At 41.1% G+C, this 26,539-nt stretch overlaps 1 protein-coding gene across 3 annotated transcripts in view; it reads left to right on the forward strand.

The window, feature by feature from the left end:
* Positions 1 to 25,822, forward strand: part of LOC116046883 (arf-GAP with dual PH domain-containing protein 1) — a 45,005-nt gene extending 19,183 nt beyond the window's left edge. For 2 of the 3 annotated variants that reach the window (XM_031295353.2, XM_035997729.1), the window contains 10 exons: positions 5,256 to 5,347; positions 11,790 to 11,872; positions 14,167 to 14,279; positions 14,414 to 14,560; positions 18,536 to 18,619; positions 20,374 to 20,436; positions 21,369 to 21,440; positions 23,538 to 23,766; positions 24,775 to 24,884; positions 24,932 to 25,822. In XM_031295353.2, the coding sequence (XP_031151213.1) occupies positions 5,256 to 5,347; positions 11,790 to 11,872; positions 14,167 to 14,279; positions 14,414 to 14,560; positions 18,536 to 18,619; positions 20,374 to 20,436; positions 21,369 to 21,440; positions 23,538 to 23,766; positions 24,775 to 24,803 (912 nt within the window). In that variant the 3' untranslated portion in view covers positions 24,804 to 24,884; positions 24,932 to 25,822. The remainder of the gene's footprint in view (positions 1 to 5,255; positions 5,348 to 11,789; positions 11,873 to 14,166; positions 14,280 to 14,413; positions 14,561 to 18,535; positions 18,620 to 20,373; positions 20,437 to 21,368; positions 21,441 to 23,537; positions 23,767 to 24,774; positions 24,885 to 24,931) is intronic. The other variant, XM_035997728.1, reaches the window with a different exon arrangement.
* The last annotated feature ends 717 nt before the right edge of the window (positions 25,823 to 26,539 follow it).

A 26,539-nucleotide genomic window follows, 5' to 3' on the forward strand; every position in this document is an offset into this window, starting at 1 on the left:
GTTAATGGAAACAATACAGAGCAGCGTCTCCTGCTGTTATGGAGACGTATTACGCATACGCTCAAGTCGGCGTCGCCTCAGTGTGTTCTGAGGTATTTTTTGGACCTCGGGGACCCGACTGATCGGTCGGCCCGCCTGGTTGGTGTGTCAGGGCCTTAAAGCTCACTACTTACCGATTATATCTTGCTTGTTCAATCCATACAAAATACATAGTATATCCCTATTCGCACAGGACTAGGATTACCTGGGGACCTCTAGTAAATTGTAATAATTATGGAGGTCCTCTGTGATCTTAATCCCGTGTGAATCTGCCATGCCTGTAATTTACAATATTTTGCCAAACGGATCGGCATCTCTGTGATTCGGGAGTGTATTGGCTCCGTTGGCAATTATAAATGAAAGTTTTGACTGAGCCTTAAAATCATATCCGGGGATAATGTCAGTACATTTGTGTAAAATACAGACTTAGCTTTTCCCGTGTAAATACGCAGCACAAAACAAAAACGTGTGGGGGGGGATTTCCGAATCGCATGAGGTCCCCTGGTACTACTAGTCCTGTGTGAATAGGGCTTAACATGATATTTAGTAGCTAAAACAGTATATGAGATTTGTAGTATGTCCGAAACCTTAATTTGAAACCAATAGTATGTGAATTTCATACTATTTCCAGTGAAATATTACAATATGCTAACACTGGATTCTACGCCCTCATGAATATCCCACAATTTCAATGCGGCAGTATCAACATCGTTCATAACAGACAAACGGACAGCGACCAAGGCAGCGCTGTAACATCAAAAAACCCTTGAATTTACATTTCTATTCATTAAAATCTGAGATTTTGTCACCTGCGACCATTTGACTAGTTTTACAGTAATTTTAGCATTATCTGGTGATGTCGATAGAGCTGAGGTCGGCACGGGTTACCGTGGTTATGCATCCCCAACCAGCAAGGAGGCTCTCAGGAACCGACGTGGTAATTACAGCTTAGTGCTTACTGTTTGTTCACTGAAAAATGGGTTAAATGACAGTACACATATTGAGTATGTAGTGTATAGTATGCAATTTTGTTTCAGTCAAACGTCCCCTCTTTTGTAGAGGGGTTTTCTGCCAAATGGTTTCTTGGGTGAGGCCAGTTGCTAGGCAACCAGTAGAGACTCCAGAAAGTTGCTGGTATTGATCTTCTCATTTAACTCTCAGCAAGAAATAAGCATATTTTCCAAAATGTTGGAACTGTATCTTTAAGAAGGAATCTGTTTGGTTCTTGCACGATCGAGGCCCAATATAATGACATGAACTGTGGCCAAATTCTTAAAATATGCATACTGATGGTGTGCAAATCCCAGTATGTTCAACATATGTATGCATATTTAATATGTGAATGGTGTGAATATGAATACAATACAGACACATAGTATGTATGGGGTCCATGGTAACTCCAGGGTCTAAAACTGTACCCTTCTTTTTTTTGTTTCTATGGAAACAACCTAGTCTTGTCAATTTCTTAGCAATATGAAAAGGATGAGCACGATGAGGAAACATATCACTGAAATAAAGGCAAATAGATGGATTTTTTTTTTTTTTTGAGCCGAAGAAGCTCTACTCATGCTGTCGCTGCAGATCTCCCTAAACGGAGTCAGCCCTATGTTCCTACGGCCCAATGGTCCCACAGCCTTATGTTCCCACATTTCTAAGATTTTTCTTAAAATTAGGCCCTATGTTAGGGTTAGGGTTAGGTTACATTTCATCTGTAGTCCATTGCTACTGGATAATAGGTTGGGTGTAACTGGCTACCAAATTGGGAGAAAGGGGGATCAAATCTGATAAAAAATTTATGAAAAAGGAAATGTGGCAACGTCTAACTAGAACTGTTGATTTTATTTAATGAAAGAGGAGAGACAAGCTAAGGCCTTACTTGAATGCTTCTTGTTCCAAAAATTGTATTGATTTACATTGCATAGGGCCTAATTTTGGAAAAACAAAATCGTAGAAATGCTGTTTCGTTCGCCATGGCTTCTGTTGTATGTCATTTGGTGTGAAAGTTTAAAATAAATCGAGTTGAAAAAAAGAAAGAAATGTGGGAACATAGGTCTGTTGGAACATAGGGCTTTGGGAACACAGGGCCTAATTTCCAGTGAAAAAAAAAATTCTTAGAAATGTGGGAAAATAGGGCTGTGGGACCATAGGGCTGTGGGAACATAGGCACGCTCCCCCTTAAACCATTGGCTGCTGTTTAGTTTTTTACACTGCAGATCAGAGATGGAGTTTTAGGAAACTGGAGAACAATAGATTACAACTGAAACAATGAACAGTTTTACCTGGCTTAATATATAGCCCATAACAATCAGCTAAAAATGCTTTGATCGGCTGATACCAGCGCCTCAACACATCTCAAGTGCCTGTCCACGACAATTAAATCTTATCTGCTCAAGAACCTTGCTCTTCAGCTGACCCTGACCTCGGACCTCCCTTTGGAAGAACATTTCCTCACAGGGATCAATAAAGTACCATTCCATTAGTCAGACTGTTTACACTTTCCTCCAGTGTATAAGGAAAAAGCTGAGCTGTTGTGTGCCTCGCAAATATACCCCATTCAGAAATACTGTATGTCAGCAAGAAATAAGATTATGCAAAAACAAACAAACACAGAAATACATATTTTAAGCTTGTCGTTTGTAGGACTAGTATAAAAATTGGCCTTTGCTCTGCTACAGAAGAATGAAGTTGTCCCTTGGATGAATCATGTCAGCGCTTTAACACCACCACTGGGTGACAAAGGGACTTTGAGGGAGATGATGCTGGCATGAGTCATGAGAAAAAAAACAGAAGGTTGGAAATGTGATAGGACAAAAATCGGTATGTAAACCGAATTCGACTTAAGAGGAAATAGAGGTTGTATAAGGCAAAATGTAAGAATAATTCTGCGGTGTGGTGGGTGTTTTGGAGGAAAAACCTAAACACAAGCAAGAGTACAGGATGATAGAATGAGTGGATTTGATTACAGTGTCGGAAAAAAAGGATGGGCTTTTTGTTAAAACTCCCCTTCTGTAATTGTAGTATTGGGAGACTTTAGAGGTAATTTAGAGATGCCTGCCTTGTATTGTTGAGACTTCTGGAGCTGTTGTGGTGGATATTTTTTGTTTTTAAAGATTATTTTTGGGGGCTTTTCCCTTTATTTGATAGTGACAGTGGATAGACAGGTGGGGTGGGAGAGAGATGGGGGATGACACGCTGCAAAGGGCTGCAATTCGGGCTCCAACCCGGGCCGCTGCAAAGGACTCTCACCCTCTTACTGGGTGAGATAGAGGTCGCCCAGATTGGCACGATATGTAACAGATATTTGTCAAATGTCTCTAGGATGACAACTGAAGCTATTGTCAAGTCCTTGGAACCATCTTGATATCAACATTTGTTAAATAAGCATTTTACTCAATCTTTTCGGGGTTCGTGTCCCGCGTGTCACGTTACCTACACCCAACCGGTCACTTTTTTCTTTTCCTAAACCCAACCATCCCGTTATTGTTTTCCTGAACCCAACCGTCCCGTTCTTCTTTTCCTAAACTCAACCGTCCGTTCTTTTCCTTAACCCAACCGTCCGTTGTTCTTTTCCTAAACTCAACCGTCCGTTCTTTTCCTTAACCCAACCGTCCGTTGTTCTTTTCCTAAACCCAACCGTCCCGTTCTTCCCGCGTTGAATTTTCTGCTGCTATTTGACCTTCACAATAAAGCACGCTGCATCCCTTCCCAGAGCCCTTCAGAGGATAAGCAACGCGTGTTGAGGGATTCAGCAAGCTGAATTTGAGCTCAGGGATTATCCTTGGATGAAATACACAATAGAGGAAAAGAGGGAAGAAGGCAGTGTAGTCCCAATGCAGTGTAGCCAATTCCACAATTTATCCAATAGCCGAAGAAGTTCTGTCATACTTAACATTTGTTATTGTCTCATTTAAAGTTTAATGATATTTTATTATTCCTATATGTAGATTTCCCTGAAATGTCATGGCTGCTGTTATGTGAATCTGCAGTAGCCAGCATGTGTTTCCTAATGGCATTTTATTTTATAAATTCTATTTCATAGCATCCTTAAAAGGCGTTGGTGTTTTTTTTATTTTATTTTATCAGATTTCATTTTGAAATCCAAGTGACAAGATGACATATTCAGTGTCTTTCTCTAAGATTGGAAACATATAGGCTATTAATATTACTATTATAGCTAGGATTGGGCATCGAGAACCGGTTCCAACTTGGAATTGTTTCAAAAATTACAATTCCAATGGAATCGTTTCTTTATTGGAATCATTTGGAATCTGATAATCGGTTCCAAATTTAACACACACAGGTTTTGGTTTCCGTGGTGGCTACTGTACTTCCAGGCGCTTGTTGTGTTGCAGCCATGGAGCACAGTATGCGGAGCCGTCAAGTGTGGCTTTATTTTACATTGAAAATGTAAAACTGTAAATTACCATTGAATAAAAATAAAATGTTCCCTTTTATCTGTGAAATATGCATGTGACCCATTTCAACTCCACCACAATTGTTAAAATCAAAACGATGCCCAACCCTAATTATAGCTCTGCAGTGTAGATCCACTCAGAATCTCTATGGCTGGTATGATAGATGGGTTTTCAGAATAAAATACATTTATTTGGCTGGTTAACAAGTTGCTTTGCCAGATCCTCCTCCACAGTGCTGTGGAGGAGGATCTGGCTAGTCCACACAGCATTCCGGGATGGGAGAAAACCGTGCTCTGGTTTATTGGCAATCGTCATGGGCAGCACTAAGCACCTGCAGCAGGCCCGGTGCTGTGGAAAGGAACTTGTTTTGGTGGAACACGTGTACGTTCAAAAGTTGTTTTAGTCGTGCAACAGAAAACTCAGATTGGACAGATAGTCTAGCTAACTGTCTGGATTTACCCTGCAGAGATCTGAGGAGCAGTTAACCATAGTAATTCCAACACAAAGAAAGCGGAAGGTAACGGACATCCGGCCGAAACGAGTGAAATCCGGCAGAATTTCCAGCGGCAACACAGCAATCCCGGAAGTGAAACGTCTTGGATAAAGACTAGTCAACAACTGGCTGGTTAACAACTGGTTAAATGTGGTGTTAGATAAAATATATCTGGCTTCTCATTCACCCTAACCATGTTAAATGCAGCATTGTGGAAACTACTGCATATTATATTAGATAGAAATAGTGAATATTTAACTGTGAACAGTATTAAGATGACCCAGTTGTGTTGTATGTCTCCCTTTCAGTTGATGGCGGCTACAGGAAACAACGCAGCCAAGGCCAAATATGAGCAGAAGGTTCCTGCTTTCTACTACAGACCAACACACTCTGACTGCAAGTAAGTGTTGTTCTTTCACTTTCAAAACACGAATACTTGAGGTGCAGCCAGTATGAAGCAGTTTGTCTGTTGTCTGAAAAGAGAACATATGTACTAACCGAATTAGCCTACTTGCTAGTTAGCTAACAGATAACACTTTGCTTAGGCTAACTGAGCATAGACTAGTGTTACAGACAATATATATACATTTTGTAACAGTATTAACTTTACAACTATCTTCTTTTTTTCCGCATGGTTATTAAATATTCTGTCTAAGTTTTCCACTGAGCTTTCATAAAGGCATCAGTGTCACTTAAAGGACAAATCCGGCGCAAAATGAACCTAGGGGTTAATAACACATGTACCGAGTCGACCGTTCGAACGAAGACCGCCGTGTAACCAGTAACCAGTAACATAGCTCAAGCACGGCGTTCTACGTTCAACTGATCGTGACTGTTTTCCCAAGAAGGCGCCTGCCTGTATACGTGAACAGTACTGTCTTTATAAACTATCTTTTTAATAAACTGTACATGTAGGGACCCTCATTATGCTACCGTGGAAGTGTGGTGCTATTTTGAGCCTTGTTAGTGGTATAGAAATAGTGATTTCTTTTTACTTTAGCCGTGCCCCGATGACTAGCGTTATAAGCTAATTAGCGGTTTGCGCTAACACTGGTCACATTTGATTAGCATGATTCCAGAGAACGGTTGACTCGGTAGGCTACACGTGTTATTAAACCCTAGGTTCATTTTGCGCCGGATTTGTCCTTTAAAGGTCAGTGTTTGTGTGTCAAAGTGTGATACAACCTTTATTTACAAAATATCAAAGGTGACTTGTAAGTTAATTTATTAAAAAGTAAGAGTGCAGTGTGTCCTTTTTTGATTGGCATTGCTAACAGGAGCTAACTGGGTAACGTTACAGCTAGGCTGCATGAGTGAGTGCCTTTTTCATGGAAGACACCTTGGCATGTATTTCATACTATGAAAATCACATCTGTAAATAATAAAATGAATAATGGTTGAAGAGAATGGAGCCATGGAGAGCTGGAAATGGTGCCGTCACTTAGCCTGCAACAAAGAAAATCCCCTGCTGCCCAAAAAGCATTTTCCCCATAGACCACCACTATAAAAGAGACGTCAGAAAAACTCAGACAGTAAAAGAATGGACAAAGCGACGCCGTAGACTTCCACGGAGACCAGTGAAGTCAATTAGAAGCACTTTTCCAGTGATGGCTGAACGTTGCTGCGCAGCCTCAAACTGAGCTTGACGACGTAGATGTGACGTGAGCAACCTGTCTGAAAGTTGTAAGACTGGTAGCTGTGCCAAGAGAAATCTCAATCATTCCGAATCTTGCAGAGACATAGATAGGTATAGAGCATAGGTATATGTAAATAAGGAGATAACATAGGCACAGGCTAATTATTGCTAACTAAAATGCTAGTTAACATTAGTAATTAAACTTAAACAGCTAATGTAAGTCGAAACTGCCTGCAAGCTTCTCCTGACTATACAGTAATTTGTCTACTATGCGACAGAAAGTTGCGTGGTTATGACACAATCGTTAGCCTATTTTTATAAAAACGTCTGCTACGGAGCCATAACGTGAGATACAAGGTAATGGAGCCTTTTATACATTGTCGTGTTTCTTTAGAAATAAACAATGGACAAATAGAGTTTTTAAACACTTCAGATGTAAAGTTATTCGCTGTCAAAGTTACGCCAAAATGAATGGCAGTCAATGGAATGTTAACAGCAGGTGATGGCTTGTTAGCATCAAAACGTCTCCATAGGAGGTACGCTTTGCGGATGCTCGCTGTTGACAAGACAACTCAAACTGCAAACCAGGTCCATTATTAATTGTATTATGAATTTTGAATTTATGGAGGTTTTGTATTTGTAAAACATCCCCAGAGCTTAGAAAAGCTATCTTTATGTGCTTGACGCCTCAATGTAATGTGTACGATTTCAACGGTGACCACCCACTTTTTTCTCCATTCAATTGCTCCATTGACGTTTCAGAAAATGGCTATATATAGAGTTTTAAGCCGGGAACCAAGCCAACCAGCTACAATAAATGAGATAAAACATTTGATTTGGCGCCAAAATAATTTTGAAAATGGAAAAAAAGGCAAAGGTACAAGACTGTGTACATAAAAAATAGACGCCGTTCGCTGGTTCGCGGTCAACATTTCCATGGTAACAGTGAGCTCCACCAATCAGGGATGTCACTGTTACGCTTAGGATTTTGGGTAGTGTAGTACTTCTCCATGACATTGTGAATAAAAATTTTTTTTTTTTTAAAAACATGGTTGATATCATATAGACTTGTGGCTTCTACAGGGGCATAAAACATTGTTTCACAACCTTGTAGCTCATGGTCAGTCTACCTTAGGTGGTTTAGACATCATGGCTAATGATCAAAATCCTTATGGAGAAAATGAATGGAATTTTCACTTCCAGAACCACACTGTTCCGTGCTCTATGTGTGGACGGGGTTAATGGGAGAAACATTAATGCACATGTGCCACACAATACAGAATCAAACCCCGAAGCCGGAAAACTTTTTTGGCTGATGCACTGGGTGAGCAATATTCATTCAATTGACCGTGCGCCATCTTTGAGTCTGCAGTATCCAGTTCTTACTGTAGAATTCATCCATACTATGAAATACTATCCATACTACGTTACAAAAGAGCAACACCTTTAATATTACACAGTCATTTTACTTATTGTTAATAATAAAGAGAAATATATTCATTACTGCAGCTTTAAAGTCTTATTTCTTTATGTCAAATTGGCCTTTGTTTGAGCTTCACAGTCCTACGTGAAAAGAAAATGCTGAATTACTGGAATTGTTGGGTCTTTGTAAATTATAGCGTGTGGTCTAGACCTACTCTTTCTGTAAATTGTCTTGTGATAACTCTTGTTTTGATTTGATACCATTAATAAAATTGAATTGAATTGAATTGAATGCAGAGGCGGTACTGATACTGCATGCTGATAAGTGCTAAAGTGAAGCAAACACTATGTTGTGCAGTGGGACACTCCTAGTGTGACTGAAGACATACTGTTTCACACCTCTCACTGCATATCACTTAGCACTTCCTCTTCCTTTGTGTGTGTACAAAAGGCCTATAAAATGTATTCACACACCCCCGTGGACTATTGACTCACATGAGATAAATTAAGGTTAGGCCTAAGCTTAACTTTACAGTTCTATATGCATACATGTGAATGTTATCTGGAGACTGCTGTATAGTATAGGCCTTTCTGTATACCAACATCTGCCTCTGGGAATACTTTGACTTCTTTTCTACCTTTTCCTACTTCATACACTTTGGTTGTAGTGACTTAGATTTTCTTGGACATTTTAGGCCTGTCCATGCATCTATCTTTGCAGTGGTGGAATAAAACTAAGTACACATTTGAGGTACTTGTACTTTACTTGAGTCTTTTCTTCTACTGCCACTTTCTACTTCTACTCCAATACATTTTAGTGAGAAATATTGTACTTTTTACTTCACAACATTAATCTGACAGCTTTAGTTACTAGTTACTTTACAAATTAAGATTTTTGCACACAAAACGCATGTAGTTTATAAAATACATTTTATTATACATTAAACTACCCAACGATGTACTGACCTACAAGTCCAGCTAAAATGTTAGCCAATTAAACACTTAAGTTAAAGGGTAACTTCCGTTTTTTTCAACCTGGACCCTATTTTCCTATGTTTTTGTGTCTAAGTGACTGATGGGAACCACAATCTTTGACATTGGTCCAGTAATAAGCAAGATCGCTGCAGTCAGCAGCAGCAAAACAAGCTACAATGTACAGTAAGTTAATAGAGCAATTGTCCAGCTTGTATTTACCTTCACAAAAGTGCTCGTTTTGCCACTGACAGGCTCAGATTATTATTCTAAGTGTCTGACAACATTATGAAAAGGATCGTTTCAGAGATAGACCTTTAAAACCTCTTTGATTTGTTTGTTTAACCAGAAACAGCTCTGAAGTCGCTAGCGCTAAACCCACCAGACTCCATTTAAAAAAGCAATACTTTTAGCGTGTATAGAGCTAACATATTTTCACATGTAAATCGTAAACTTTGTGTTTATTTTAACCAAAACTAGAGTTTTGATGGTTGGAAAAGTGGAAAGACGACCCAAAATGGCTTTCGAATGAAGTGTATTTTACAATTCTAAAATTACTGTTTATTTACATGGAGACTGGTGGGTTTAGTGAACGCAATTTTGCAGATGTTTTTATGTTTAAAAAAAGGATCTTACTCTTTAACAGAAAGGTCGACCTCCTTAGAATTCCTTTCCATAATGTTGTCAGACACTTAGAATATTAATCTGTGCCTGTCAATGGCAAAACAAGCACTTTTGTAAAGGTATACAAAGTGGAAAATTGCCCTATTAACTTACATTGTAGCTTGTTTCACCACTGCCGACTGCAGCGATCTTGCCTAATACTGGACCAATGTCAAAGACCGTAGTTCCCATCAATCACTTAGACACAAAAACATAGAAAATTGGTTGGTTATTGGTTGGTTTTCCCAGGTTGGGAAAAAAAGGTATTTACCCTTAAAGTTAAGTTAATTGACAGGACTGTTTTGATCGTTTCCAGTTTCTAAAATGTGAGGATTTTTCTCATTGAGTACTTTTAATATTTTAAGTACATTTTCCTGATGATACTTACTTTAACTTAAGTAACATTTTCAATGCAGGACTTTTACTTGTAACAGAGTATTTTTACAGTGTGGTATTAGTACTTTGACTTAAGTAAAGGATCTGAATACTTCTTCCGCCCCTGTCTCTTTGTGTCTGTCTCCCTTCAACAAAATCAGATTAAAATAGACAGAAGTAGAACTACGACAGTTAGAGTGAGAGAAAACTCCGATGGAAGAGAAGTGTCTTTCTCGGTATCTCTGCCATGGTGTCTGTTTGTGTTCCCTCACTCCACTCCCCCCAAGAACCAAAGGGTTTAGTTCCAATCCGGTGTCACAAGAAGGTGTCATCAAAGAGATATCTGCTCGGAGTACGGCCATTACCTCTTGATGCTGATAGAACGCTTGTTTGGAGCCTGAAGGGGAGACTGCAAGGTTGGGACAGGTAGAGAGGGAAACCAAATGAGAGAGATTGTTGGCATGGTGATGTGCTGACTGTTGCCATTTGTTTCTCCTCACAGTGCAGAGGAAGAAGGTCGGAAATTGAAAGTCTTGTAGAACGTGAGTTCAAAGACTATTCCGTTATTCAGTTTATTCAGAATCCTAAAGTAACAAGAGAGATAGTGTTCAAAATAGAAAAAAAAATGAAACAAAAATAATGCTCTGCCAATAATCAATACCACTCTCATATGTGTGTGTAATATGAAGCTACAACCGGCAGTCGGTCGTTAGAGAGATGGTCATCTTCAGTCTGTCGTCCCAGGTGCATTTTTACTTCTACAAATAGTATAAACGCAGACAATACACTCACAGCTTCGGATGATGTTAAGTCATATTTGACTAAAAGTTATCCTGGATGCCAGCTGAACTTAGCCCCGCCCACAACATTTGAGGTCGGGAAGTTCGGTCTGGACTTGATACGTTGTGGAGCAACTATGCTCGAACCAGAGCTGTTCGGACCAATCAAATTGTCAGGGCGGGCTTTATACGATGATGGACAGATGATCAACAGTAACGTAATCAACCACGTCACCAAAGAGCGCTTGGGTTGAATTTGTTTACAACAAAGATGGCTGCCATCGCGTCTGTTATAGAAGATATCGACAGCGCATTCGTTTTAAAAGAGGAACAGAGAACCACGATCACGTATGAATACACATTGCCACACCCGTCCTCAGGCTCTGTCAAAGCCTGCTTTTGACTTGCAGCTTCTGTGACGTCTGTCTCCGTTGCTCTGATTGGTTGTAGGTCTATCCAATTGAGTGCACAGGCATTTTCTTTCCTGGTTCGGTTGAAACACGCCCCATAATCACAGCCCAATGGAGCAGTATCAGACTTATATTCTGACTAGAATCTAAATGTGACGACGTCAGGCTAACTAAAAGTGCCATTTGAGTATACAATACTTTACCCTGCAGGGACACATCGCCATGTTGGATCCATGGCGACAGAAAGCAAAGACACTAGTACATTTCTATGTATTGTCAAAGAAGAAGAGATGATAATAATGTAACAATCCCTCATTTAATATCTACACTCATTTAACATTGTCTTGCTCCTCACAACTGTATAAGCACTCCTCTATCCACCTGCTTGTGAGGCCATATCATGACATAGTGTACTTACGTAGGTCAAATATACATGTTTTTTGACTTGAAACTGGGATATTCTTTCCGTTTCATAATTTTTGTGTAGTAAAAAGCAATACTGTGTGGAAAAAAGGTTTTGTGTGTGTGGAACGGGGCAGTTAGTGAGTGTGGAACTGAACTGTGTGTGTCTTTCTATGTCTCCAGGATGCTGAGAGAGCAGTGGATCAGAGCCAAGTACGAGAGGAATGAGTTTGAGTTTATCGAAAAGCAGGAGCCCTACTCTGCAGGTACTGACATGTTTGTTTGTACTTGTGAAGACCCTCGTCCAAGCTGATTTGTTTTCGAGCTGAAGCGAACACTTTAAAAACACCTCTGTGACAATTAAGTCTAAGCTAACCTTAAGAGTCATCACCAGCAACATATGGTAATAACACATTTACATTTTGCAGTATTTTCAGTTGACTGTTTTCTGTAATTAGCCTGTAAATATAGTGCAATATCTAATATAAATCATAACTTTTTGAATACAGAGACACCAAATAACACCAAATGGAGATGGAGTTACCGTCATGTCATTATCACCAATGTCTCCTAATGTTGCAAGCTGCAATTGAAACAAAAGAAGAAATTCTGTCATGTACCGAATTTTTTTTGTAGCTGTTAAAGCATTACAACAAGCAACACAACCCAAACAAACGTACAGATTTGCCGATTTCATTCATGCATAGAGCATTTAAAAAAGAAAGAAGCAAAACTGGATGGTCTCTTGTTGTGCCAATCTTGCGTTTTTTTACCCGTTAAGCACAACCTTGAAAACTCTTGGAGTTCAATTATCCTAAAACATCTATCACTGACGTTCAAACATTCATTTTCACCCTTCTTCTCCCAAGTGGTTGTGTATGTGTTTGCAGTTTAAAGCGCTGTTGTTATATTCAAGCGGTGGCACTTTAATTGTCAATGCAGGAAAATAGAGGTGCCATAAAAACAGTGTGTGTTTGGTTGGTTGGTTGGTTGGTTGGTTGGTGTTGTGTGTGTGTGTGTGTGTGTGTGTGTGTGTGTGTGTGTGTGTGTGTGTGTGTGCGTGTGCGTGTGTGTGTGTGTGTATGTGTGGAGGATGAGTGTGCAGTATTTGTGTGTATAGTGGATGTGTGTGTGTGTTTGTGTCAACTAGTATACATTTCACGTCTTGTTGAAGATAGAGCTTTCTGATTGGCTTGCAGTGACCTCATTCGTTTATTGTTTCAGTGGAGAACCGTGCACACACACACACACACACACACACACACACATGCACAGAGTGTAATAATATGACTCATTCTGTCATCTATATGTGCGTTAATGCTCTCTTCATCATTCATTGTGATGTGCATGATGTGTGTGTGTGTGTGTGTGTGTGTGTGTGTATGTGTGAGTGAGTGTGGGCAGCTGAGATTGACTATTGGCAGTAACCTGGCCTCCACAGTGGCCAATGTTAATATTGACCCAGTATGCAAAGGATAGGAGGAAGAAAAAGAGCGTCAGGGAGGGAAGGAAACAAGGGTGGAAACAATGAGGGCTATTGATCCATGAGGTAATGCCCGTGTAGGTAAATGGTTCATGTCAGAAAGTCACAGTCACACACACACACTCACACACACACACACACACACAAATACAGAGCAGAATGAGTGCAGAGGACAAGAAGACAGAATAGAGATAATCAATGGCAGTATGCATTTAATAAGGAGAGTGTAAAAGAGAGCAGTAGATTAAAGAAATTGGGTGTAAAGGATATCTTATAATACTTGAAGTATCATATTTTGGGTCAACAAACCCTTTAAGAGCACGTTACTTAAGATTTCCCCCTTATCCATTTCGTCCTCTTTTATACGCACTAGAAATCTTTCCTCTAAACTCATTGTTTAATTTATTTTATTCTGTACAAATCATTCGGGGCAAATTAAAGTAGCTCCTTTTTCATCCCTTACTTGTCATTTTTAGTGCAAGTTTATTCTACAATTGGTGCTTATTATGCAACACTCTAGATAACATCATCAGTCAAGTGGCTAACATGTAAATGAGTCACCTGATTATGCTTAGACGTCTTCTTTCCATTAGGGGACAAAAATAGATCCAGATTAGAAAGAAAACACATCACAGCGTGACGGAAATAGAAGAGAAAAGACAGAAAAGGAGTCTGTGTAGGCAGCGCTTTTTACCAAAATAGATTGAAGAAGAAGAAAAAGACATTGCAGGCTATAAATAGAACAGCATATCATTAGCATAGAAAAGGATATTCTTTGGCCTTTATAGACAATACAATCTCTCTGTGTGCTGTCTCATGCTGCATTTCCTTGCTAAAGTCTTCCCTCTCTTGTCTCTTGTTTGCCTCTTGGATGTTGTGTTTTATCTCTCTCTGTCTCCTTTTTCCTCCTCCTCTTCTAAATAAGATTTCAAACGACCTTTACTTGTTGCTAAACTGAAATATCGCGTTACTCCGACCAGTTACAACATTTTCACCATGACTGTTATACATGCCTTCTCCATTTAATCTCTCATCTGCTCCCAACCTCAAACACTTTTTTTTCTCCTCCCTGCCCAGGGTACAGAGAGGGGTTTCTATGGAAACGAGGAAGAGACAACGGTCAGTTTCTCAGCCGAAAGTTCATCCTGTCGGAGAGGGAGGGGGCGCTGAAATACTTCAACAAGCAGGATGTAAGCGAGATGATGCAGCTGATCTTGAAGGGTGTTTGCAGCAGAAATAAAATCACGTTGGTAAAAGCCAGCAATGCTCAGGAATATGAGACTTTAAAAGTCCTTGTTTGTTTTTCATGTCTTCTTCCACCAAGGCCAGGGATCCCAAAGCAGTGATGAAAATTGAGACCCTCAATGCCACCTTCCAACCGGCCAAGATTGGCAACCCCTGTGGCCTGCAGATCACCTACCTGAAAGACAACAGCACAAGGAACATCTTTGTCTACCACAGTGATGCTAAGGTACACCATCAAACACACATACGTTTGAATGATATTACAGTACACGTTGCCCTTTAACCCTTGCATTGTCTTCCGTTTTGCCTGTTTTATAAAGCATAAAGTATACATTTTCAAATTCTGTTACATCTTCTAAGCAGACTTCATTCCAACTTGTCACCACTAGTTTTACACTTATGTTTGGAATTCATGGTCAATAAACCTCATTCATATTAAAGGTCCAGTGTGTGTGTTAGTTGTTCATTATCAAAATCTGTGTTGCCCGTTCACAAACTTGTCCTTCTCCATGAATATTGACCACCACCATCAATTCTAAGTATTCCTATTGGCTTGAAAATTTACATTTGCGTTTGCATGAACTGGGGTAGACGCTCCATATTCATGCTCCATCTTGAAATACGTTAGCCGGTAAGGGACATACAGGACGTACTGCTCCGCCTTTCACGTTTTTGCTGTCACATGATAAACTCACAGGTGCTGCTAATGCTGCTAATGGGTATCGTAGCTTCCCGGCCCCGGCAAGTTTGAAGAAGGAAACATGGAGGACCACATACATGTGGTCCTCCATGTTTCATTCCAATCCATTCCAATCCAAATTTCAGGAACAGGAGTCTTCTTCTTCGCCCAGAAAAAAGAAAAATGATATTGAAAAGAGCAATAGGGACCGGCTTTTTGAAGCGTGAAGGCTACCGTAGCTGTAATACGTACTTTGAACTGCGTGGCGCGAGAGAGTTGATTGCGATATATGATCTCAACTCTAGATGGGAGAAATTCCCACACATTGGACCTTTAAAATATGCCTAATTTTGAGTTAAAAAACCCAGAAATGATGAATTACTTTAGCTAATAATTAAGATCAGAGGAACATATGTTGATGCATTACAGCCTGTTTCGTGTATGGAACCATCCATGTTATTTTTGGGCAATTTGGTTGAAAGAAACACATATTTTTAGAAAGATCTTTGACAACTTTGAACCGAGGACCACATAAGGGTTAAAAAAACTTTACAATTACGTTCTGTACAATGCAGTGCCCGTCTTCTTGTACTGTATGCTCCATGTCAAGTCTTAAGCCCCGATCAGGCAGCGCTTTTTAGCAGCCTGGGGCTGCTTTTTCTAATTGTTTTCGATGAGAATTAAACTTTTTGCTCCCTTCTTTTGTGTTGCTGATCGCCCCTGTGTTTTTCCGATCTATGCCCCTTTGCATTTCTGCAGAAGCGCTCTGAACACCTGGTGTTGAAAAAAACTCCCGGAGCAGAAAATCTCCCGACGTCATTTGCGTTTTGTCCCATTGTCCAATTGGATGAATTGAGATGTAGTTGCCTAGCAACAAATAAGAAAAAGCAGTTCTTCTTTTTTAAATTGTAGGGTTCAACAAAAAAAAAGCCAGTGCAGTGTGCCTCGCGTTTTTGCAACCTGCAAAAAGCACTCTGTCTGATTTTGGCCCTAGAATGCAGTAATACAGGGAACTAATACAAGGTTAGTAGTATAATATGCATGCTGTCTGCGCTACCAAACCCACTTGGACTTGGAAATGTCCCTTTAATAATTAATTTCCTTTTGGCTTTTTTTCCGTAACTGTTCACTTGTAGTATGAGTGGCTTCAGTAGCTGCAGTGCAGGCAGTTAGTATTTGGATAGTGGCACAGTTTGTGTTGTTTTGGCTCTGGAACATTGACTACAAGGGTAAAGTGCTGACTCTTAGCTTGAATTCAAAGGTGTCTCCATCCACATTCAGGGAAAAAGAGTAACTTAGGGCTCCTGCACACTGGCTGCGTGGCGTGAGCGTGGCGTTTCTATTGCGTGGCGGCTGCGTGGCGTTTTCTATGTCTTGGCACACCAGAAACGTGTCTTACGCGGAGCTGCTGCTCAAGCAGTAGTGTACTTCATGTTAAACATAAATATATACTGATTTGATTACAGCAAAGACAACGTCGGCAGTATTGACGGCAAAATATGCTACAGAATATTTCGTTCTGTATTGACAGGTGCAATATTTGAAAATCGATAATTATTTATTATTAGTTTTTTAAATTACATTTCTATCTGCATTCATGTCAAAACCTAGAGACTTTCAAACATCAAAATGTCATTTATGAATGTGTATTCGTGTCAAAATGACATATAAACATCTTTTCGTATTCTATTTTGCCTGGAAACGCTTCCAACACGTTTGCGTGTCGCGTGAAAAATAGGCGTTGGTTCTATTTCTAGCATGCACGCGTTTTCGGCGTGTCACGCAGGCAGTGTGCAAGCTCTAACCTGTTAACATGGGAGCCGAAATAAAAACGGACACGCCACGCTGGCAGTGTGCAGGAGCCCTTACTCTTTAAAATTGGAGGGCTGTGGGAAGAAGAACTGTGATTGCTACGGTGTGTACAAGCAGTATGGATGTGAGTAACTTCAAACAGGCTTATTGCTAAAAGTAAACACTTTTACCTTTTATAGGCATTGTTCCATTTCAGGCTCAAACTCAATACAACACAATAGAAAATCTGTCTGCACTGCATGTTTAATGTGAAATATACTGTTTTACCCAGTTTTGTTGCATTATTTTGGCTCTGTTTTCTTAAATGGATTTGAATTTAATCATAGAAAATCTCCCACATCCACCCCAGCATTTACCTAGTAGTGTGTGACTATACTGTACCTTCCCCCTGGGGGGAGGGAGATTAACGTCACACCCCACTCCCCTGCTGTGCTCAGCGTGGCACTTCCTTGTAGGGAGCGATGAGGTCAGAGCCTAGACACCAAATGTCAGTGCTGTATATATTCACATATTAATCTATTCCACATGAGTGGACGGAAATCCAAATACATGCATCCTTGTGTCAAGTGTTTAATGTTGTTTAGTTTGTAGGATCAACAGCAAACCCTTTTTGCTGAAATTATGTGTAAATACACTTCGTTTTATGGGTGCCATCATTTCCATATACGTCATTTAGCACTAATGATAGGGAAATCCAGATGGATGATTTGAGTCAGCACACTTACTACCCACTCGTTTATTTGGGTTTTTGAGAAATAGTTTCTTAGTTATGTAGATTTCATAAACAGAATTATTTGAAACCTTTATATCTATATGTGCATTCTGTCTTTTCAGAGAGAGACAGAGAGAGGAAGGAAGAGTTAATGACAAAGGAAAAGATTAGAGAGAAGAGAGAGACGGATATTAAAAGTCATTCAGGAGAGTTAGTGGAGCATGAGGCAGAAGTGGCGCTGCTCCCTCTGCTGGCTGAGTAGTGTCACTGAAGGCTGAGACAGAAAGAGTTCATCGGGTTCATCCAGTGTCACTGTCACTCTTGTTCTGTGGAGTTATCGACAGCACTGCAGCATCCACACAGCACAGGTGCCTTCAACTGCACCTTACTGATACTATATACCAGTGTTTCTCAAATGGGGGTACGTGTACCCCTAGGGGGTACTTTGGAGGACTGCAGGGGGTACGTGACATTTTTTACAAAATGTTTTTCAGTTGCAAGGCTGTAGTTACTTCTACTGTCTTTTTTTTCTCCAAGTTTGTCGCTTTTTTCAAAGTTTTTGTCACTTTTTTCGAAGTTTGTCGCTTATTTGAATTTTTTCAAACGTTTTTATTACTATTTTCGACCTATTCTTGCCTTACTTCCTTCTTTCTACCGTCTTTTTCCAAGGTTTTGTCACATTTTTTCATCAGCATTTCAATGTTTTCCAGGTACAAGGCTGTTTAGTAAATCTATCTAGCTGACATCGCTGTATTGTTCCTCTTTATATAGACTTTTTTTTTTCTACCAAAAATTATCACGCTGGTTAGAGGGTAACATGGTATGAGGGTACATGGCTTAAAAAAACTGTTCAAAGGGGGTACATTATTGAAAAAAAGCTTGAGAACCACTGCTATATACTGTATTACGAACCCCGAGCCCAAAATGCATACTGTGAAGAGCTACTGTGTGAATTCCAGCAGGACGTGTTGCCACTGAGGGTGTTTGTTTTTTAACAGGAGATGGTCGACTGGTTCAACGCTATCAGAGCGGCCAGGTTCCACTACCTACAGGTGGCCTTTCCTGGAGCAAGTGACGAGGAGGTGAGGATTCAATCGCACAACACACCGTTAATGGAAGTCGTTGTCGAGAAAAGAATTGTAAAAGGCAGGGTGCGACATCAGACATTCCATATTTATTTATGTGTGTACCCCCTCTCAAAGTGATCACTGCTACTTCGCCAATGGACCTTTTTCACAGCAGACATGTTGACTTGTCATAGTAGGAAAAGCACAGCTGAAATTGATAACCTTAACGATGGCTCAATTCCATCAAGTGTCCCAGTAAGCTATTTCAGTGAGAATGGGTAAAATTCGGGACGGACGAGACAGGGGGGGGGGGAGACATGAATTTCAAAACTCCACACCAAAATGATTTATTATTTTTATTCAGGAATTCAACTGTCTGTCATGTAAACCTGAAAATACAAATAAAAACTCAGCTCAGCAGCAGCTATTTTATTATACATGGAGTCATCCTCCCGCTTAAAGAAGGATGAGACCAAAGTGTTGGTCTGTACAGTTGTGCTGTTAGTTATATGTAGTTTGCTGCTAGCATGCAGCCTGACGTCTGACTCCCCCCCCCCCGTGTGAAATACCAAACTCCTTCCTACATACGTTGCAAAACGCTTTGTTTGCATCACGTAAAACTGCAGTAATCCAGGGGTATTTCCCTACCCAGTCCTCCTGGTACCTGCAGAGACGTTTTTGCTTTTTAGCTACGTGTTCATTAGGTCCCGGGACACCAGCCTGAGCCTCCATTTGAACAATGAATGAATGAAAAATAGCAATGCCTGTTATCAAAATTCGCACCTAGCCGCCTACGTACTGTTGCAGCCAATGAGCCGCAACAGTTTTTAATGTTCTATCAGACTATAGCTACTCGAGAGTCTGCTCTTGAGACTTTGCTCTAATTTTCGGGACAATTAGGGCAGGATTCGGGATAACTGCTTGGATTTCGGGACTGTCCCGAATTTTTCGGGACGTCTGGTCACCCTAGTGAGTCAGCATGCACAATACCAGGGCCTCTCCTAAGTGGAATGCAGCCACCATTAATGGTTTTGAATACACCTGTGCTGTTCCTACTATGACATGTCAACATGTCTGCCGTGAAAAAAAGCTCTGTAGATCACTAAAAACTTAAACAGAAGTATTTTAAACTAAGTAAAGCGCAGTGACGTGAACAGTCTATAGTGCGATAGAACAATAAATTCTGAGCGGCAGTTTCTGGTTGGATTTAGCCGCTACAGAGCTCAGGGACGCCGGCAACCAGCGGCAGTTGTTTAGCTGCCAATAGGCGACGGTGAGCCGGGTGCAAGGCACCGCCAGATGATGGTCCTTTCCGGTTGCTGTGGTAGTGGAGTTTAGCCAGAAAAAAAGTGAGTGTCATGGCGGTGATGACAGTTAAGTTTAGGCACCAAAATGACTTGTTAAGTTTAGGGAAAAAGAAGTGGTTTGGATCAAGACGTTCCCGAGGAACAAACGAGCGTTTCCTGGGTGAAGGTATTTTGTTTTCGTCACAAAGTGAACTCTGCCTCAAAGGCGCTGTATTTTCCATTGAATATTGAAGTGCATATTTAAGTGTTTTGGCATGGCTGGCCGAGTGGCTCTACATCCAGGGTATTGCAAGGGCGGATTTCATTCTTGCATGTTTTGTTTTGTTGTGCATGATCAAACCCCCACCTGCTTTAAGATAGATTTCTTTCAGTGGTTGACATGTGCATCTCAATCATTATTATTTTAAATGTTACATGCATGCTTTTATTTCATTTCATTCTCTTTTGTCTTTTCTTCTCCAGCTGGTGCCCAAACTGACCCGAAACTTCATGAAGGAAGGATTTATGGAGAAAACGGGTCCAAAGGTTTGTGCTGGGGTTTCACTCACTTGATCCTACCACCCTTACAAAGTCAAATCAGGAATAATTATAATGTTACACTTCAATTTCACAGTTACATTTGCCCAAATTCGACCACATCTCTGCAGGACGCGTATAGTGTAATGTGTTTACGTATGAGCACTTAAAATGGAGCAATGTCTACTTGCAACCCCTCAACCCATTGAGTTGAATGATTGTTTTTGTCTCTGAATGTTTGAATAATAATAATAATAATTAGATAAATTAATTTGAGTAATTGAGGCCTGGAAAGTAAAAACAATCTGGTATTTTACAAGAACAAATAAAAAAGATTAGGGATAAGTCAGAAATAATATATCATTTGGTATATCATAAACTTTGTTTTTTTCTTTTCTTTACTCTTAATCACCAACCCCTCCAAACCCCTCAAATGTATCTTGTAACCCCCCCCCCCCAGCTTGTAAACCAATGCAATATAGAATATTCAATACTAAGGCTAGGTATGCACATTATTTATTCAGAATTTAATTTATTTTATTTGATGTTATTTTAATGCTCATTTTAGTGGCCAAGACATTCTTCCATTTAATTCTCACCGGTGGCCCTCAGAGGCCACTGCACTGCAACTTATGAAAACGCACGCAAATAGACCACAACACGGAACATTAAGACAACGCACGCAAATAGACCACAACACGCAACATTAACAAAATGCACGCAAATAGATTGTTGCATCTTGTGATCTATTTGTGTTCTCTTATTGTTGCGTGTTGTGATCTATTTGCGTGTGTTCTCTTAATGTTGCATGATGTGATGTGTTTGCGTGCATTTTCTTAAGTTCAGGGCCACCGTACTGTAGACCTCTTATGACAAGTTACACTGCCTTTTTTGTTGTTTTCTCTCTTCTAAATGTAATTGTCTCTCTTGGTCTGCCACAGCACACAGAGGGCTTCAAGAAGAGGTGGTTTACAATGGATGACAGGAGACTCATGTATTTCAAAGACCCCCTGGTAAGAAGAGCCCTGCGCCCTCATGACCTGTCCTTTTGTTCTGATTGGTCACTAAAGCGCCGGGTGTACTCGAGTGCGACACCTTGCACAAGCCCCCGTAGATGGCGCGCGTGCGCTACGAGCATGCACGGAGACGTTTATGCTCAACGCACTGTCCGTTGCAGTATTCTCCGAAACACCAGAGGGCATACAGACGAAATAATCTTTAAATAGCAAGAAGCAGTATAGAAGAAGAGAGCGGAAGTAAAGGGAAGCAGGCTGCCTGGCAACAAGGGGGTAAGCTTCTCCTCGGACCGCGAACCTCCTATGGCGCCATTTTAATGCTACAAAGCGATCACCCCCCGTTAGCATCCCATTGACTGCCATTCATTTTGACGTCACTTTGACAGCGAATAACTTTACATCTGAAGCGTTTAAAGACTCTATTTGTCCATTGTTTATTTCTAAAGAAACACAACAATGTATAAAAGGCTGCATTACTTTGTACCTCACGTTATGGCTCCGTAACAGACGTTTTTGTAAAAATAGGCTAACGATTGTGTCATAACCACGCGACTTACTGTCGCATAGTAGAGGAATTACCGTATAGTACAGGAGAAGCGCGCAGGCAGTTTCGTCTCACATTAGCTGTTTAAGTGTAATTACTAATGTTAACTATCATTTTAGTGAGCAATAATTAGCCTGTGCCTATGTTATCTCCTTACATGTACCTACGCTCTCCGTCTCTGCAATATTCGGAATGATTGAGATTTCTCTTGGCACAGCTACCAGAAGACTTACAACTTTCAGACACGTTGCTCACGTCACATTTACGTCGTCTCTCTCAGTTGGAGGCTGCGCAGTAACGCTCAGCGCTCACCGGAAAAGTGCTTCTAACGGCCTTCACTGTTCTCTGTCCAGAGCAACGGGATCTGTTGGTCCATTCTTATATACAGTCTATGTCTGGCAACAGTAGTAAACACATCCATGTTAAACACAGACGTACCGCCACAGACTTCCCGGTCGACCGTGTTGAATTGAAAGCGCAGCGCGCGCAATGGGCGCATAGTTGCAAAAATTCAGAGGTGCACGACCACGCGCCGCGAAAGATTGCGGAGCCTTCATGCTGGAAACGACCGCCGTGGTGGCGTAATTTTATGGCGCACGCACCTCGCGCCCAGAACACCGTAAATTAAGCTTTACGCCGCATTCACACTGGCACTTGAAATCAGCTCCGTAATACGCAATGCGCCCCCAGTGGACGTCGTACTACGCCATTGAAAGCGTCGGAAGCTAGTAGAAAAAAACCGACTCATTCTGTTAGTGTCCCAAATGTCCAATTCTCTATGACCTCTCATCTGAGGGCTATAGAGATATAAACAGAAAGGCTGCTGCGTGGAGAAAAGTTGCCCAGGATGTTGATATGTCAGGTCGGTTAAATGTGATAGTTTGATGTCTGTTGCTAACCAACTTAGCCATAGCCGGTTTCCTATGCATTGTTTATGCACGGAAGACCTTTTCTCATACTTCATGAATCGTCATGAAAAAAAAGATGCAAATTAAAAAATTACATGACAACATATCCTTATGGAATCATTATTTATTTTATTAAAAGTTAAAACAACACTAAGTAACTTTTACCACTTCGGTCCCCCCTACAGGTTGGAAGCAGAATTGTCCATTACATTACATTGTCCAGTTCAATCGAACTACAGATCCGCTACCCGATCTGGCAAACTTGCATAATGTAATGTAATGGACAATTCCTCTTCCAACCTGTAGGGGGACCGAAGCTGGAAAGGTTACTTAGTGTTGCTTTAAGAATTCAAATTTGTTTATCAGTACCATAGCAACACTAACTTCTGCTTGGATTGTCGGATAGGAACCCTCCGTTGCCTGTCGTACGAGTTCAACTTTTTGAACGCATCTGGATGACCAACGGACCCCGATTTTTTTTCGCACCGCACTCGTGCTCATCGGTTCGGGCCCATTCGCGGTCTGCGAATCTCCATAGGAAATTAATGACTTCCGGTTGTTTCGCAGCCGTATCTACTGTGCCAATGTGAAGGCGGCGTTAGTCTGTTCACAGGACTTCCTCTGTCTCTGTCTGTGTCCCAGGACGCCTACGCCCGTGGTGAGGTGTTCATCGGCAGTAAGGAGAACAGCTACACTGTCCTGTCCGGCTTGCCCTCTTCCACACAGGGCTACCACTGGAACCACGGCATCACCATTGTCACGCCAGACAGGAAGTTCCTGTTTGCCTGTGAAACCGAAGCTGAGCAACGGGATTGGATATCGGCCTTTCAGAGGGTCATCAATCGACCAATGAGGCCGCAGGAATATGCAGGTGTGGAAAACATTTGAATACTGTAGGGTTTTATTTGCATTAAGGCAACCCTTTTTCCCGTTTTATTTTTTAATGTTTACGTTTCTATATTTAAAGGTACCCTGTGGAGTTTTCTGCTTTTTCAGCGGGTCACTGTAATTTAGGAGCGTCAAAAATTGGCCCAAAAAAAATGACATTTAAATATTCCTTCTAATAAAACACACGTTTGAATATATTGGAATATCTAGGTATTTTTATTTCAACATAAACATGGATTTTAAAAGATATACACGGTGAGGTCACTGTGTCCATCCGATTCTTGTGTAGGTGAAGTGCGTTATGAATGAAATGTATTTCTTTTATTATTATTATATCGTATTATTACAGGCGATATCTCTGGATGCCTGGTGGGAATTTGGAATAAACGTCCACTTGAACTCAAGGATGAACCGATTTCGGAGGTGAAAGGTCAAGGTCACTGCTAATTTGAGTGTACATACAATGTACCCTACATTTTACTCCCGTATACCACAATGCAACGCGGCCATGTTTTCCTGGAGGAAAAGTAGAAACAGAAGTCACCGCGAAAACTGAAAAGGAAAAATGGAGCGGGCTTTCATTTCGAAACAGTGGAAATGTAACATGCAACGTATATATATAACCTTTTACTATTCTTCTGAGTGCTCGCTTTGTTTCAGGGACATATTAGAAGTATTTTTGTCTCGGTTTGTTTACATGATGACCCGCCTCCGTCACACAAACAACGGGCGCATCTACTGACGCAAGTCACGCAACGATGTGTTTTCAGTGAGTTTCCGAAATCTCGTTTGGTCGTTCCCTATATAGTTCACTATTTAATAAACACTATATAGGGAACAGTGAGTGAGTGAATGAGGGAGCAGTTTCGAACACAGCTAAAGCGTTAGCTCTCAGCAGCTTGTTGCCCTTTCGAACAACACACATCAATTGAAAGACATAACTATCTGTCCGTCGTTCTGTATAACGTAACCTTTTTCTGTGTCTCTGCAGTGGAGGCCCATTTCAAACACAAGCCTTGAAGACTGCAGGAAGCCACAACTCAGCTGGACCGGCCCAGTCTCATTCAGACCTGAGACAATCCCAATGTGTGACCAGAGACCGCGGCGGGAGGCGGTTCGGGGGGGGGGGGGGGGGGGGGGGGGGGGGGGGGGGGGGGGGGAGGGGTTTCGGGATGAGAAAAGATGAAGAAAAAGAAGAGAAAGCGGGACTTGAGCCTGTCTACGTGTAGAAACATCGAACTCTTAATAGGACCGAAGGCCCAATCATGGGGTGAAACGTCAGTGATCAGAAGCCAAAGGGTAGATGATGTCATCACTATTGCGCCTACCAACTTTTGTGCTATACATTATCATCCTACCTTTCCTCAGCCATGTGGACCCTTTCCCTGCAACAACCTTTTTCTCAGATTCCGTCTTGTGAATGGTTCATTCTACCTGTAATCTAATGTAATTATGTAATCTAGAGTCATCTCACTGGTTGCTTAACAAAGACAATGCATTGTTAATTTATTGAATGTACAGTTTTGATGACAGTGGCTTACTGTGTGTGTGTGTGTGTGTGTGTGTGTGTGTGTGTGTGTGTGTGTGTGTGTGTGTGTGTGCGTGCGTGCGTGTGCGTGTGCGTGCGTGTGTGCAGTCGTGATGTTTTCGTTAAGGACGCTGTGAGGTTGAGCCTCTGGCACTGAGGAACCTGAACCTACAAAGTGCTGTTAACAACAAATTATGCATAAAAACGCACACACGCACAAACTCTCAGTGATCACCGTAGCTGTTAGCGTAGCTTGAGGTGGCTGATAATATCCAGACAGGGTTCTTTTACGACCTCAATCTGACAGCTGTTCTCTTATTTATTTGTACTGTTGAACGTACGGAGTCATCGTAGACGCGTTATTGCTGCTTTAAAGGATTGTAATGTGACAGGATTGTAATTTATACAACACTTTACTCTACAACTGTTTAATTTTACGTTTTGCATCTTGTTTTAAAGACACATTGTTGGGTTGACCCTTAAATCACAGTGATCGTTTGTTTCATTATGAAAAGAAAATCTTAACATGAATACAGATGAACCTGAAATCAAGTGGCAGTGTTTGAGTTGTCCTCAGTGTTTAAGATATGTTTGCATATCGGTGTCTTCTTTGGGACTACATACTGTACTAATTAGGGATGCACCGAATTATCCAGGATTCGGCCGAATATTGGGCTTTTTGACGGGGTTCGGTTTCTGCCGAACCTTAGAATTGTTTTCCACCGAACCCTACGCTTGAACTACGCTGGTCGCCGTAATGATGCCGCCGGTGATTACGGGAAGGACCGTTCACTGCAGTAGGCTGTGAAAAAGTGAAAATGGAACTCGTGAGCAGAAAAAAGTATTGTTTGGCAGTACTTTCAGTCAAAAGAAGGCGATTCAAGTCGAGCTACATGTTCAATCTGTAATGCCGATTTGTCTCGTGGTGGCAAGGACCCTAAACAATACACAACATCGCCGCTGTTAAAACATTTGCGTATGAAACATCCGAAAGAATACGAGTTGTGCATGAAGGAATCTACAGACAAAATGCAGCAACTTCAGGTACGGCAAAGGAAGGACAGTCATGTTGGTTATGTTAACCAGACGACCATTACCAGCTTTGCTAGCCCTACACCACTGCTGTGGACATTGTTTACTTCATTAATGTGTTTACTGTGTTAATGGACTGAGGATGGGAGTAGGATTCGGTATTCGGTTTCGGATTCGGCAGCATCTTAACCAGTGG

The sequence above is a fragment of the Sander lucioperca genome, chromosome 22 (genome assembly GCF_008315115.2).
Source record: "Sander lucioperca isolate FBNREF2018 chromosome 22, SLUC_FBN_1.2, whole genome shotgun sequence".
Taxonomy (NCBI): domain Eukaryota; kingdom Metazoa; phylum Chordata; class Actinopteri; order Perciformes; family Percidae; genus Sander; species Sander lucioperca.